General features: G+C 46.1%; 1 protein-coding gene across 1 annotated transcript; it reads left to right on the top strand.

Annotated features, from left to right (window-relative positions):
• Positions 1–309: 309 nt before the first annotated feature.
• On the top strand, positions 310–12259 carry LOC128343864 (vomeronasal type-2 receptor 26-like). The gene is made up of 3 exons (XM_053293299.1): positions 310–447; positions 10002–10128; positions 11349–12259. Exons 1-3 carry the CDS (start codon positions 310–312, stop codon positions 12257–12259), a joined length of 1176 nt encoding a protein of 391 aa, XP_053149274.1.
• The last annotated feature ends 290 nt before the right edge of the window (positions 12260–12549 follow it).

Here is a 12549-nt window from a genome sequence, read left to right as displayed (position 1 = left end):
GTACAACAAGTAGTTGAAAGGTTGATAAATCCCATTGTGGGGAAAGTCTGGATCACAACAGCTTTGTGGGACCTCACCATAGAATTGATGTACGGTGTATTTTTCAAGCACATTCACGGTATTTTTTCTTTCTTTATCCAGTCAAATAAAAGGACAAAATATAAGGATGCTCGTTATTTTTCATTGTTTTTCCATCCAATGAAGCACTTTTTGGAGAAAACATTCCAATGTTTTGATCTAAAGCATGTGTTTATGAAAGGATGGACAAGATGCAGAGAGAATGAGACACGGGAGAACATACCTCAAGCGATGGTTGAAAACACCCTCTCTCTAGACAGCTACAGGATTTATAACAGTGTCCAGGCTGTGGCACATGCCTTAAATGCTGCATATTCATCCAGACTGAAGTGGAGGGTGATGGAGGAGGGATACAAGTGGAACCTTCAAGTAGTTCAACCATGGCAGGTATTCCCTTCCAGATTGCTCCCCCAGAAATTAATCAGCTGTGCACAATCTTTGTCTTGGAGCATTTTCAGAATTGGGCATAGTATTTCTTCTTCTTACCTTGAGAAGGTGTCAAGAACCATACATCAACTTTGATGAGGCACAGATGAAATGGGACTTCCAGTCTCCTCCTCCTTATATCTTTTTCATGATCTATGACCCACAGGTCATTAGCTGTGATATCTTCAAAGACTCTCTGGAGAATTGGCATCACATCAAGCCACTTGTCTCTTGATGGCTTAGAGGCCACGTTTTGGTGTTTAGCCTGAGTTACACTTTGTGCTAGAGTCTTTATAATACCCAGTAAAATGTTAAACTTTCCATTTATTTGTCTTTGTTTAGTCCAGATTCCAGTATATCAGCTTTTTCAAAATGAGCTTCAATTGTCCAATAGTCCAGCATAATCCAAAAATAGGCCAGAGTAACAGTGAGGTGATATTCCTGAGGTAAGCCAAGCAGGGAATCCTTCTGAGGCAGGATTTCCAAATGATGATTTACTCTTGCTTATCTGCTCTTAGGGTAGCGGGGAGTTCATACAAGGGAGGGATTTACAGCGACTCCAATACAATAGCAGCAAGGTGCATTTTATAGTGCCAACTGTTTTTTTCATGATTATTCATGACGATTGGCCCTTAATACATAAGTGTGTTTAAAAAGCTGTGCTTTGGTAGAGTGCTGAAAATGGCAGTGCCAAATAGTCCCACATGAGGTGTGGGTGTGCGCTGGTCCCTCTGCACTGCCCCCTGTCTTCTTACCTCCTCTTTTGTGGCTACCAAGCAAAGATGAGAGGTTTGGGATGTATATCAAGGCTCAGTGGCTGGAGAAAACTAGCAAGAGCTGCTGGGCTGCTGCCTCCACCTTCTCAGCCTCCTCCCTCCTCCTGCCTCCACGGCTCACCTGGTACAGGCTTCTGCCAGCAAGCAGGTGAATCAGATGTTTTCTCTTGCATGTGAGCGAGAGAAGGAGCAACCCATCCACCCTCTTGCTGGCAAGAGCTGAGCTGACTGAGAATGGCAATAGATGCAGGAGGAGGAGAGGAGGAGGAGGAGGAGGAGGAGGGACATGTGCCCAGTGCCATTCCTAGTTGGTACTTGCTGGCAAGCAGGTGGATGGGTTGCTTCTTCTCTCGCTCACATGTGAGAGAAAACAACTGACACACCCACTTCCTGGCAGAAGCGAGTTGGAGGAGGGGGTGGTAAGATGAAAGTGCAGCAATGTGAATGGCCAGCTTTTATCTTATTTATGCTTATTTACAGAGACATAAGTTTTACAGAGACATAAGTTTTGGGCGGTATAAAAATGTTTTAATAAATACATTTTAATAAATAAATATTTACACTTATATATGCTTAAGGTGCTTTATATATGTTTGTCCTGACTTGTTCTAACTTAAGTCACTTAGTCCCGCCGTAAAGCTCGCAGTATGGAAAAGCTCCAGGGCCTTCTTTTTTTTGCCCCTTCACAGGGGCACAAAATTAGTGGTGAGCAAGCAAGTCCAACTGGGAATCCCTCTGTAAGTTCTCCTTTTTTCCCCTTTATAGGTGGAAAAAAATAGGGGTTGATTTTCCTGAGGCAAGCCAGCTTAAGAACATAAGAACAGCCCTGCTGGATCAGGCCCAAGGCCTATCTAGTCCAGCATCCTGTTTCACACAGTGGCCCACCAGATGTTGCTGGAAGCCACAGGCAGGAGTTGAGGGCATGCCCTCTCTTCTGCTGTTATTCCCCTGCAATTGGTACTCAGAGGTATCCTGCCTTTGAGGATGGAGGTGGCCCACAGCGCTCCGACTAGTAGCCGTTGATAGACCTCTCCTCCATGAAGTTATCCAAATCCCTCTTAAAGCCATCCAGGTTGTTGGCTGTCACCACATCTTGTGGCAGAGAATTCCACAAGGTGATTATGCATTGTGTGAACAAGTACTTCCGTTTGTTGGTCCTAGATTTCCCAGCAATCAATTTCATGGGATGACCCCTGGTTTTGTGTTATGGGAAAGGGAGGAGAATTTCTCTCTATCCACTTTCTCAACACCATGCATGATTTTATAGACCTCTATCATGTCTCCCTGCAGTCATCTTTTTTCTAAACTAAAAAGCCCCAGGTGTTGTAGCCTTGCCTCATAAGAAAGGTGCTCTAGGCTCCTTATCGTCTTGGTTGCCCTCTTCTGCGACTTTTCCAGTTCTACAATGTCCTCCTTTAGATGTGGTGACCTGAATTGTATGCAGTACTCCAAGTGTGGTCACACCATAGTTTTGTATAAGGGCATGATAATATTAGCTGTTTTATTTTCACTCCCCCTCCTAATGATCCCTAGCATGGAATTGGCCTTTTCCACAGCTGCCGCACATTGAGTCAACACTTTCAATGAGCTGTCCACCACGACCCTAAGATCCCACTCCTGGTCAGTCACCGACAGCTCAGATCCCATCAGTGTATACTTGAAGTTGAGGTTTTTCGTCCCAATGTGCATCACTTTACACTTGCCAACACTGAACCTCATTTGCCACTTTGTCACCCACTCACCCAGTTTGGAGAGATCCTTTTGTTGCTCCTCACAATCTGTTTTGGATTTCACTACCCGAAAGAGTTTGGTATCATAGGAACATAGGAAACTGCCATATACTGAGTCAGTCCATTGGTCTATCTAGCTCAGTATTGTCTTCACAGACTGGCAGTGGCTTCTCCAAGGTTGCAGGCAGGAATCTCTCTCAGCCCTATCTTGGAGAAGCCTGGGAGGGAATTTGGAACCTTCTGCTCTTCCCAGAGGGGTTTTATCCCCTGAGGGGAATATCTTGCAGTGCTCACACATCAAGTCTCCCATTCATATGCAACCAGGGCAGACCCTGCTTAGCTATGGGGACAAGTCATGCTTGCTACCACAAGACCAGCTCTCCTCTAAAGAGGAGGATTTTGCATTTTGCAGTTGCAGACTATTACTTTCCCTGCAAGGGGACACAGTGTACAGCGGACCTTATTTGCTTAATGACTGACCTGAAGTCAGCAATTATGTGGTCAGTACACAATACACATGGCCCATTCAGTGAAAGTATTTCTGCAGGCTCCAAAATGAAAGGAAAATAAATACCTTCAAAAATTCATATCTTAAGCACTAAAAATCCCAGGGACTTGGTGATGCCTGGGATGGCTTGAGTCCAACCCTGCCATGCCCCCAGACCCACTTTGGGGTGCCCTGCCACCCATCAAAGGGGGGGGGGTCAGGGCTGCCCCAAATCCCCATTATTCCCTATGAGGGGAAAATAATTTAAAAATTCACTATTAATAGTAGGAGCAGTCAATTGCCTTGGGGTTTGGTGGATGGTAGGTACCCCTGGGTGCCTACCACCCACCACAGTTTTTTGCCCCTAGGTACTCCTCATTGGAATTAATGGGCCATAATAATATTTTTCAAAAATTCATTAAAAAATCGCAGGAATGTCCGATTGCTTTCGAGTTTGGGTGGTAGTTGGCACCCATGGGTTCCTACCACCCAACCCAGTTGTGGGGACTAGAACTGGTTTTAACTGGTTCAAATCAGTTCAAATCATACCAGGCTCAGTTCAGTTCAAATTCGAACCAGCAGGTCGAACGCAATGCCTGGTTAGGTTCGAATTTGAACTGTTGAACTGAACTGGTTCACATTTGCACTTGTTTGAATTCAAACCAGTTTGCACATCCCTAGAATTCACTTGGGCAAGTGAAGCATTGGTGGCACAGTCTGAGCCTCCCTGCCTCCAACCTGGACTGCTGCTTGGTTAGCTCCTCTGTAGCATATCAGTCCCTTATCCAGACTCTGCCTGGAGAATGCTAAAAGCTGGACAAGGTATCAGGATACCTAGTTTGCACTGATAGCACCATCTGTGCAGCACTCCTCTCTGCTGACGATCTCAAATAAGTTATTTTTACTTTCTGGACCTTTTCATTGAAGGTCAAACATCATGTACTCAGCTAAATACAAATATGAATATGGAGAAAATTTATATACCGCTCTTCAACCAAATTTCCCAAAGCAGTTTACACAGAAATAAATAAATAAATGAAATGAAATGAAATGAAATGCCCACCTGTCCCCAAAGGACTCACACAATCAAAAAAGAAGCATGAGATAGATACCAGCAACAGCCAATGGAGGCGTGCTGGAGGATGGATAGGGCCAGTTGCTCTCCCCCAACTAAATAAAGATAATCACCAGTTTTAAAAGGTGCCTCTTCGCTCAGTTAGCAGGGGAAATGCATGTAGTTTTTAGATAATCACTATGTAACAGCTGTCTCATCAAACTAGATGCTCTATTATTTTATGCAAAAACCCCAGAAGTACTAATATGACTTCTCTGTGGTCAAAATGAATGTTAAAATGGTATTGATATGTCACACCTCCCCCTGTGCATTATATATATATATATATATATATATATATATATATATATACATATATATATAATAACTGAGTATTTGAAGCCTTCTGAAGGTGCCCCGGTGCTGCACCAGATAGTAGGACTGGCCCAGTGCACGGAATGCTCCATTGGGTGGGAAAACAAGAGTATCTCTCCAGTGACCTCTGTCAGGGGTTCTAAATCTTTTGTTCCCAGATGATGTTGGTCTACTACTTCCATTGGAAACAAGAGAAGCAGGACTGCGTGATTGTTTGGACTGGAAAGGGGTCTCTGTCGACCGATCCCCAGCAGTCCCGTCACACAACAGCATTGGGGCTGCCTTTCAGGTTGTGCAGCTGCCTCACTGGATACCTAACATCAAGGCAGGGCTGCCACTACATGTTGGACAGTCATTATTACTATGGAACTGACTGGATCTGTGTCAAGGGAGACTCAAGCTCAAAACTGGCAGAGCTGAGATATCCAAAGTGGTTTCCTATTTTCTAAACGCACAATGTTTCCCCCCCCCCCCATCACTCTAGCTTTACCCTTATTTAGGAAGCTTCTGGTTTGACAATTTGTCTACGGATAACATATATTTGGATAAGAATGGGGACCTGGCAGCTGACTTTGATATTGTGAATTGGGTGGTGTTTCCTAATACATCTGTGGTAAGAGTGAAATTTGGGAGTCTAGAGAGACAGGCATCCCAGGACCTCAAGTTCACCGTTGACCAGGATGCCATTGTGTGGCCTGAGTGGCTTAATCAGGTGAGGAAAACCATTGGTTGCACTCTGTTTAATGTCTCTTAACCTTGAATAATGCATTAAGTAACTAAACGATGAATGAGACAAAAAGCTCTGAGTCTGTTTGCTAGTACCTTGTTGGTTTGCAGGATAAAACAGCCGGGAGTAACAATGGAATAAAGGCACAGGATAGTATACTGGGACATGTGCACAGAGATGGCCAGTGAGCAACAGGCATAATTTGTTTAATCATGCCAAGGCCAGATCGCCCAGATCAGTGGTGGGGTAGCAACCAGAGAAGCTGAAGCCTGAAATGTAGCAAGCATGCAGCAAGCATGGTCCTGGTTGCGTCAAGCATTTGGATCAATACACAGGACAAGAAATGGTCAAGGAAGTTGCCTTATAATGAGCCAGACTGTTGCCCCATCTCTCCCAGCACTGTCAATCTCAGCTGCTACCAGCCCTCCCAGATCTGAGCCAGAAGGCCTTTTGCAGTGCTGCTGCCTCAATATTGCCTTCAAAAACAGTTCTGGAGTCCCTGAAGTTGTTTTTACAACCAGCTCTACCTGGGCTAGTGCAGCCCTACCCAGGTGAAGCTGCTTATGAGAACTGCAGGGATCAGTACATATCCTGGTGCTCTGCGGCCAGGTAGGCTGGGCTTTTTAGTGGTAGGTAGGATGGTGTGCACCCTTCTCCCTCACCTCTCGGTCATATGGGCAGTTGAGCTGCCAGCGGTACAGCTCCTTTTGGGCTGCCAGTAACCATTTTAATGATAGAGACCAGGGGAGGAAGCGATCTGGCCTCTAGCATTTCCACAGTGTGCCATGCTGCTCATGAAGTGTATTGTGGGATTCTCGGAGGCCAGGCTTAATTTTCCTGGCCTCCAGATTGCAATACCATTCACCGTAGCTGCAATTGACTGTGGGGCGGCAATTCTGGTGGTGGTGGGGAACAGAAGAAGTAACGTTGGCAGGATAGTGGGCTATTACAAGGGAAGTGGACAGAGAAATTTAATAGCTGTTTCCCCTTCCAACTGTCCTGCCAGCTCTTTGTCCTTGGGGAGCAGTGTCGACCACCCTTGTAACCTCGCCTTGCTCCTCTGTAATGCCAGGTCGGTCCAGAACAAATCAGAAACCATCTATGATTTGATTCTGGATGAAGGCGCCGACCAGGCATGTATAACAGAGAACTTGTTGGGGGAGGCTGGGGGCCCAGTGTGGTCCCAGCTTCTCCCTCCAGGGTACTCTGTTGAGGAACAGGTGAGGGATCGGGGGCGGGGAGGTGGAGTGGCTGTGGTCTATAAGAATAATATTTCCCTTACCAGGATCCCTGTTAGAGTGTCAGACTATATCAAGTGTGTGTACTTACGTTTGGGGATCAGGGATAGACTGGGGCTTGTGCTGGTGTACCGATCACCCAGCTGCTCAACAGAGTCCCTAATTGAGCTGATGGACTTGGTCTCAGGTTTGGTGTTGGAGTCCCCTAGGCTTGTGGTGCTGGGGGACTTCAATGTTCATTTCGGGACCAATTTGTCTGGGGCGGCTCAGGTGTTCATAGTGGCCATGACAACTATGGGCCTATCTCAAGTGGTCTCAGGTCTGAAGCACATTGCAGGTCACACGCTTGATTTGGTCTTTTACTCTGATGAGGGTGGTGTTCCGTGGGTAGAGACTCCGGTGATTTCCCCATTGTCATGGACGGACCACCATCTGGTTAAGGTTGGACTCACAGTTACACCCCACCTTCACAGGAGTGAGGGACCTATTAGGATGGTCCACCCGAGAAGGTTATTGGATCCAATAGAATTTCAAGAAGTCTTGGAGGGATTTAGTGTTGGCTCTGCCGGCGATCCTGTTGATGTTCTGGTGGAGACCTGGAACAGCAAACTCACCAGGGTGGTAGACATGATTGCTCCTAAGCGTCCTCTCCGACCCGCTTCAAAACTGGCCCCTTGGTATACAGAAGAACTACGGGGGCTGAAGTGACAAGGTAGAAGATTGGAGCGCAGGTGGAGAAAGACTCGGCTTGAATCTGACAGATTGCAACATAGAGCTCATTTGAAGATCTATGCTCAGGCAATACTTGCGGCAAAGAAGCGATTCTTTTCTGCCCATATTGCATCTCCAAGTTCATGTCCAGCGGAGTTGTTCAGGGTTCTGAGAGGGCTAGTATGTGCCCCTCTTCCCTTGAATCAGAATCTGGAACCATTGATTACGTGCTGTGATGAGTTTAATGAATTCTTTGTGAAAAAAATCTCTTCTGTTCGGGCCGACTTAGATTCCGTCTCCACAATTACTTTAGTGTCTGATGTGGAGGTATCCAGCGACTCCTCTTATGTTGTTAGGTTGGATCAGTTCCATTTTGTGACTCCTGAGGATGTAGACAAGCTGATTGGAATGGTGTGGCCCACCACCTCTCCTCTTGACCCTTGCCCAATATGGCTTATAATATCTGGCAGGGTGGTTGTTGCAGAAAGCCTGGTAGAGATTATGAATGCGTCTCTGAGGGAAGGTAGGATGCCTCCTAGTCTTAAGGAGGCAATTATTAGACTGCTTCTGAAGAAGCCTACCTTCGATCCCTCAGAGCTGAGTAACTACAGGCCTGTCTCCAGCCTTCCATGGCTGGGCAAGGTAATTGAGAGGGTGGTTGCCTCCCAGCTCCAGACAGTCTTGGAGGAAACTGATTATCTAGACCCATTTCAAACTGGCTTCCAGGCTGGCGATGGGGTGGAGACTGCCTTGGTCAGCCTGATGGATGATCGCCAATTGGGAATTGACAGAGGAAGTATGACTCTGTTGGCCCTTTTGGACCTCTCGGTGGCTTTCGATACTATTGAACATAGTATCCTTCTGGAGCGTCTGAGGGGTTTGGGAGTTGGAGGCACTGTTTTACAGTGGTTCCGCTCCTACCTCTCGGGCAGGTTCCAGATGGTGTCCCTTGGAGACTGTTTTTCTTCAAAATCTGAACTTTTGTATGGTGTCCCTCAGGGCTCTGTATTGTCTCCGATGTTGTTTAACATCTACATGAAGCTGCTGGGAGAGATCATTAGGAGATTTGGTGCAGGGTGTTATCAGTGTGCTGATGACACCCAAAACTATTTCTCCATGTCAGCATCATTGGGAGAGGGCATAACCTCCCTAAATGCCTGCCTGGAGTTGGTAATGGGCTGGATGAGGGATAACAAACTGAGACAGAATCCAGCTAAGACGGAGGTATTCATTGGGCGGGGTCGAAACTTGGGAGACAATTTTGATCTGCCTGTTCTGGATGGGGTCAGACTTCCACAGGAGGAACAGGTAGTCTGGGGGTACTTCTGGATCCAAGTCTCTCCCTGGTGTCCCAGGTTGAGGCAGTGGCCAGAGGTGCCTTCTATCAGCTTCGGCTGATACGCCAACTGCTTCCATTTCTTGAGATAGATGACCTCAAAACAGTGGTACATCTGCTGGTAAACTCCAGACTGGATTACTGTAATGTGCTCTATGTGGGACTGCCCTTGTATGTAGTCCGGGAACTACAGTTGGTTCAGAATGAGGCAGCCAGGCTAGTCTCTGGGGCATCTAGGAGAGACTATATTACTCCTGTATTGAAGGAGTTACACTGGCTGCCGATATGTTTCCAGGAAAAATACAAGGTGTTAGTTATAACCTATAAAGCCCAAACAGCTTGGGCCCTGGGTATTTAAGAGAACGTCTTCTTCATTATGAACCCCACCGCCCATTGAGATCATCAGGAGAGGCCCGTCTGCATTTGCCACCGGCTCGTCTGGTGGCTACTCAGGGACAAGCGTTCTCTGTTGCTGCCCTGAGGCTTTGGAATTTGCTCCTTAGTGAAATAAGAGCTTCCCCATCTCTGACAACTTTAAAAAAGTTTTTAAAGACACACCTGTTCCCCCAGGCTTTTTACTGATACTGTTTTGATTGTTTTAATGTTGTTTTAGAATATTGTTTTAAAAATTTCAAATTGTCATATTTTAAATTTCTTGTTTTTGTTTTTAACTAATGTTTTAATGTTGTTTTTATTTTGTTGTAAACTACCCAGAGACACAAATTTTGGGCTGTATAAAAATATGTTAAATAAAATAAATAAATAAATAAATACATACATACATACATACATACATACATACATACATACATACATACTGAGGGTTTTTGAGTGGTGTGGCTGGGAGGGAATGGAAGTAGTGTAGGCAAAGATACCTGTGATCCTTCCTCCCCCCCACACCCTCCACAGCTCCACAGGTAGCGGTCATGTGAACAACCCTCCTTTTTAGTTAAAGCTAGGGCTCAAGGTCCCCTTTGGGTCCTTCACAATCTTATGAGTCTTCTCCAGAGAGAAATTACTTCCCTAATACAGTTTGCTTGATGCTTTTTCTCTCTGTGATTAGACCCTGCCTAATTCCAGGTGCACTGAAAGCTGCCATCTGGGGTACGTCAAGGTGATTCAGGAAAAAATGCCGGTGTGCTGCTATGATTGTGCTCCATGCACAGAAGGAACAATCTCCACTCAGGAAGGTACTGCATCCGGACCAGGGCCGAGGAAAGCAGTGTTCCTTGTAAGAGGGATTCCCAGATGTTGCTGACTACAGCTCCCACAATCCCTAGCTGCAATGGCTTATGGCTAGGGATTATGGGAATTGTAATCAACAACATCTTCAAAGCCCTCTTACAGGGAACATTGGAAGGAAGTTCTTGGGAAAGAGGGGAAATGTACACTCAGACATTTTCTGCAAATGTTTTTGTAGGTTTTTTTAAAAAGATCATTTCTTGTTTTGTTTATGATTCATACTCATAGGGGCTATTCACAGGTATAGGTAAACTGGGCTAAGGAAGCCCAGCGCGATTTTGCCATCACGTGTGAACTTCTGGGATCGTCATGGTTCCTGGTAGCAGCACAGTGGCAAACCTGCTTAGGGAGCCCACCTTCAAAATGAAGTTAAGGGAGCTATTGCTCCCTTGACCTTCTTTTTGCAATCATTTGCCAGCCCCGGCGCTCAGTTAACCTCATTTTGTTATTTGTGTGTTGCCTCGGGGTGTGGCGACACATGAGTAAGGCTGCAAGCAGCTCCCTGACTTGATGCTCCTGTGCAGCTCTGTGATGAATTTTGCAGCTCTCTTACTTATTGTTTCATTGGGCTGCGCAAAACTTCAGCCAAATACTCTGTACAATAACAAATATTTATATACTGTTTTTCAACAAAAGTTTCCAAAGCGGTTTACATAGAGAAATATTAAATAAATAAGATGTTTCTCTCTCCCCAAAGGGCTCACAATCTAAAAAGAAACAAAATAGACACCAGCAACAGTCACTGGACGTACTGTCCTGGATGTGGATAGGGCCAGTTACACTCCCCCTGCTAAATAAAGAGACCCTAGCACCATCTTGAAAGTGTGCATGGTATAGCACTCAGAAGTGTAGCCCTTCCCAGTGGCTTCCCCACAGAGCTCTACAGAGAAAGCACTGGGAAGGCCTACTCATCCAGACATACCTTCACAGTCCATAGATACCATCTAAGGTGGCACTGGGGCTTGACAGGGCTCTGTTTCTCCTGAGGGAAACCTGACTCTAACAGCCCATCATGTGATCAAGTCGCAGCACACTGGTGGTGGGGAGACAGGTGTGCTCACATCTTTGGCATGTGAGGTGGATTGGTCAGTAAACTGATCCCATGACTATTAGGAATCTGAGGAAGATGTTAGTGATTCTGAACTTGCTCTTGTTTCCCCCCTGCCAGATGCAGAGCATTGCAGCAAGTGTCCAGATGATCAGTATCCAAACAAGCACCGAGATCAATGTGTTGCCAAGAATATAAATTTCCTATCCTATAAAGAAATGGTGGGGATAAGTCTAGCTTCCTTTGCCCTATTCTTGTCCCTAGTCACAGGCTCTGTGTTTGCAATCTTTGCAAAATACATGGAAACTCCAATGGTCAAAGCCAACAACCGGGACCTCTCCTTCATTCTTCTCATCTCCTTCTGGCTTTCCTTCTTGTCCTCCTTTCTGTTCATTGGCCGACCTAGACAGGTGACCTGCCTTCTCCGACAAACGGCCTTCAGCATCATCTTCTCGGTTGCCCTCTCTTCTGTGTTGGCCAAAACCATCACAGTGGTGGTTGCATTCATGGCGACAAAGCCAGGGAACAGGATGAGGAGATGGATGGGGAAGAATTTGGCCAACTCCATTGTCATTTCCTGTTCTGGTGTTCAAATTATCATCTGCATAATTTGGCTGGAAATCTCTCCACCTTTCCCAGACTCTGACATGCACTCGCAGGCTGGACAGATCATCCTGCAGTGCAATGAAGGGTCTGTTGCCATGTTTTACAGTGCCCTTGGCTACATGGGCTTCCTGGCTGCCATCTGTTTCACGGTGGCTTTCCTAGCCAGGAAGCTGCCTGGGGCATTTAACGAAGCCAAGTTGATCACCTTCAGCATGTTGGTCTTTTGCAGTGTTTGGGTCTCCTTTGTGCCTGCCTATCTGAGCACGAAGGGGAAATTCATGGTGGCTGTGCAGGTCTTCTCTATCTTGGCCTCCAGTGCTGGGTTACTGGGTTGCATCTTTATTCCCAAATGCTACATTATTGTAGTGAGGCCTGATCTGAATACAAAGGAGCATCTAATGATGAAAGCTCAAGATAGCATCTGAGTGATGGGGAAACTAACTGGCCCACTGCTGGCTTTAGAACTGGGCTTGGAAAACTAACCAATTATCCACATATTTTTGAAACTAGCAGTTCTCCCTCTCCCCCCAGCTGCTCTAGCCCCCTGCACCTCCTTCTGCCCCCCACCTTAAGCCGCCTCCTTTCATCTAGGATTGTATCAGAGGTGGCAAAAGCTTTTTGTGTGGGCCCACTTGCTGTCCAAATGATTTTGGGGCTCTTTGTGCACGTGCCAACAAACATGTCATTTGGCACAACCTGTCATTGGGGCAGCAGA

The sequence above is a fragment of the Hemicordylus capensis genome, chromosome 2 (assembly GCF_027244095.1).
Source record: "Hemicordylus capensis ecotype Gifberg chromosome 2, rHemCap1.1.pri, whole genome shotgun sequence".
In the NCBI taxonomy this organism is placed as follows: Eukaryota; Metazoa; Chordata; class Lepidosauria; order Squamata; family Cordylidae; genus Hemicordylus; species Hemicordylus capensis.
This window is presented reverse-complemented; position numbering and strand designations above follow the sequence as displayed.

Excerpts from the sequence above, each read along its gene's own strand:
- LOC128343864 (XM_053293299.1), top strand. The coding sequence starts at position 310 with ATGGTTGAAAACACCCTCTCTCTAGACAGCTACAGGATTTATAACAGT. Across the intron at positions 448-10,001 it reads GATACAAGTGGAACCTTCAA|ACCCTGCCTAATTCCAGGTG; the intron begins GTAGTTCAACCA and ends CTCTGTGATTAG. Across the intron at positions 10,129-11,348 it reads AACAATCTCCACTCAGGAAG|ATGCAGAGCATTGCAGCAAG; the intron begins GTACTGCATCCG and ends CCCCCCTGCCAG.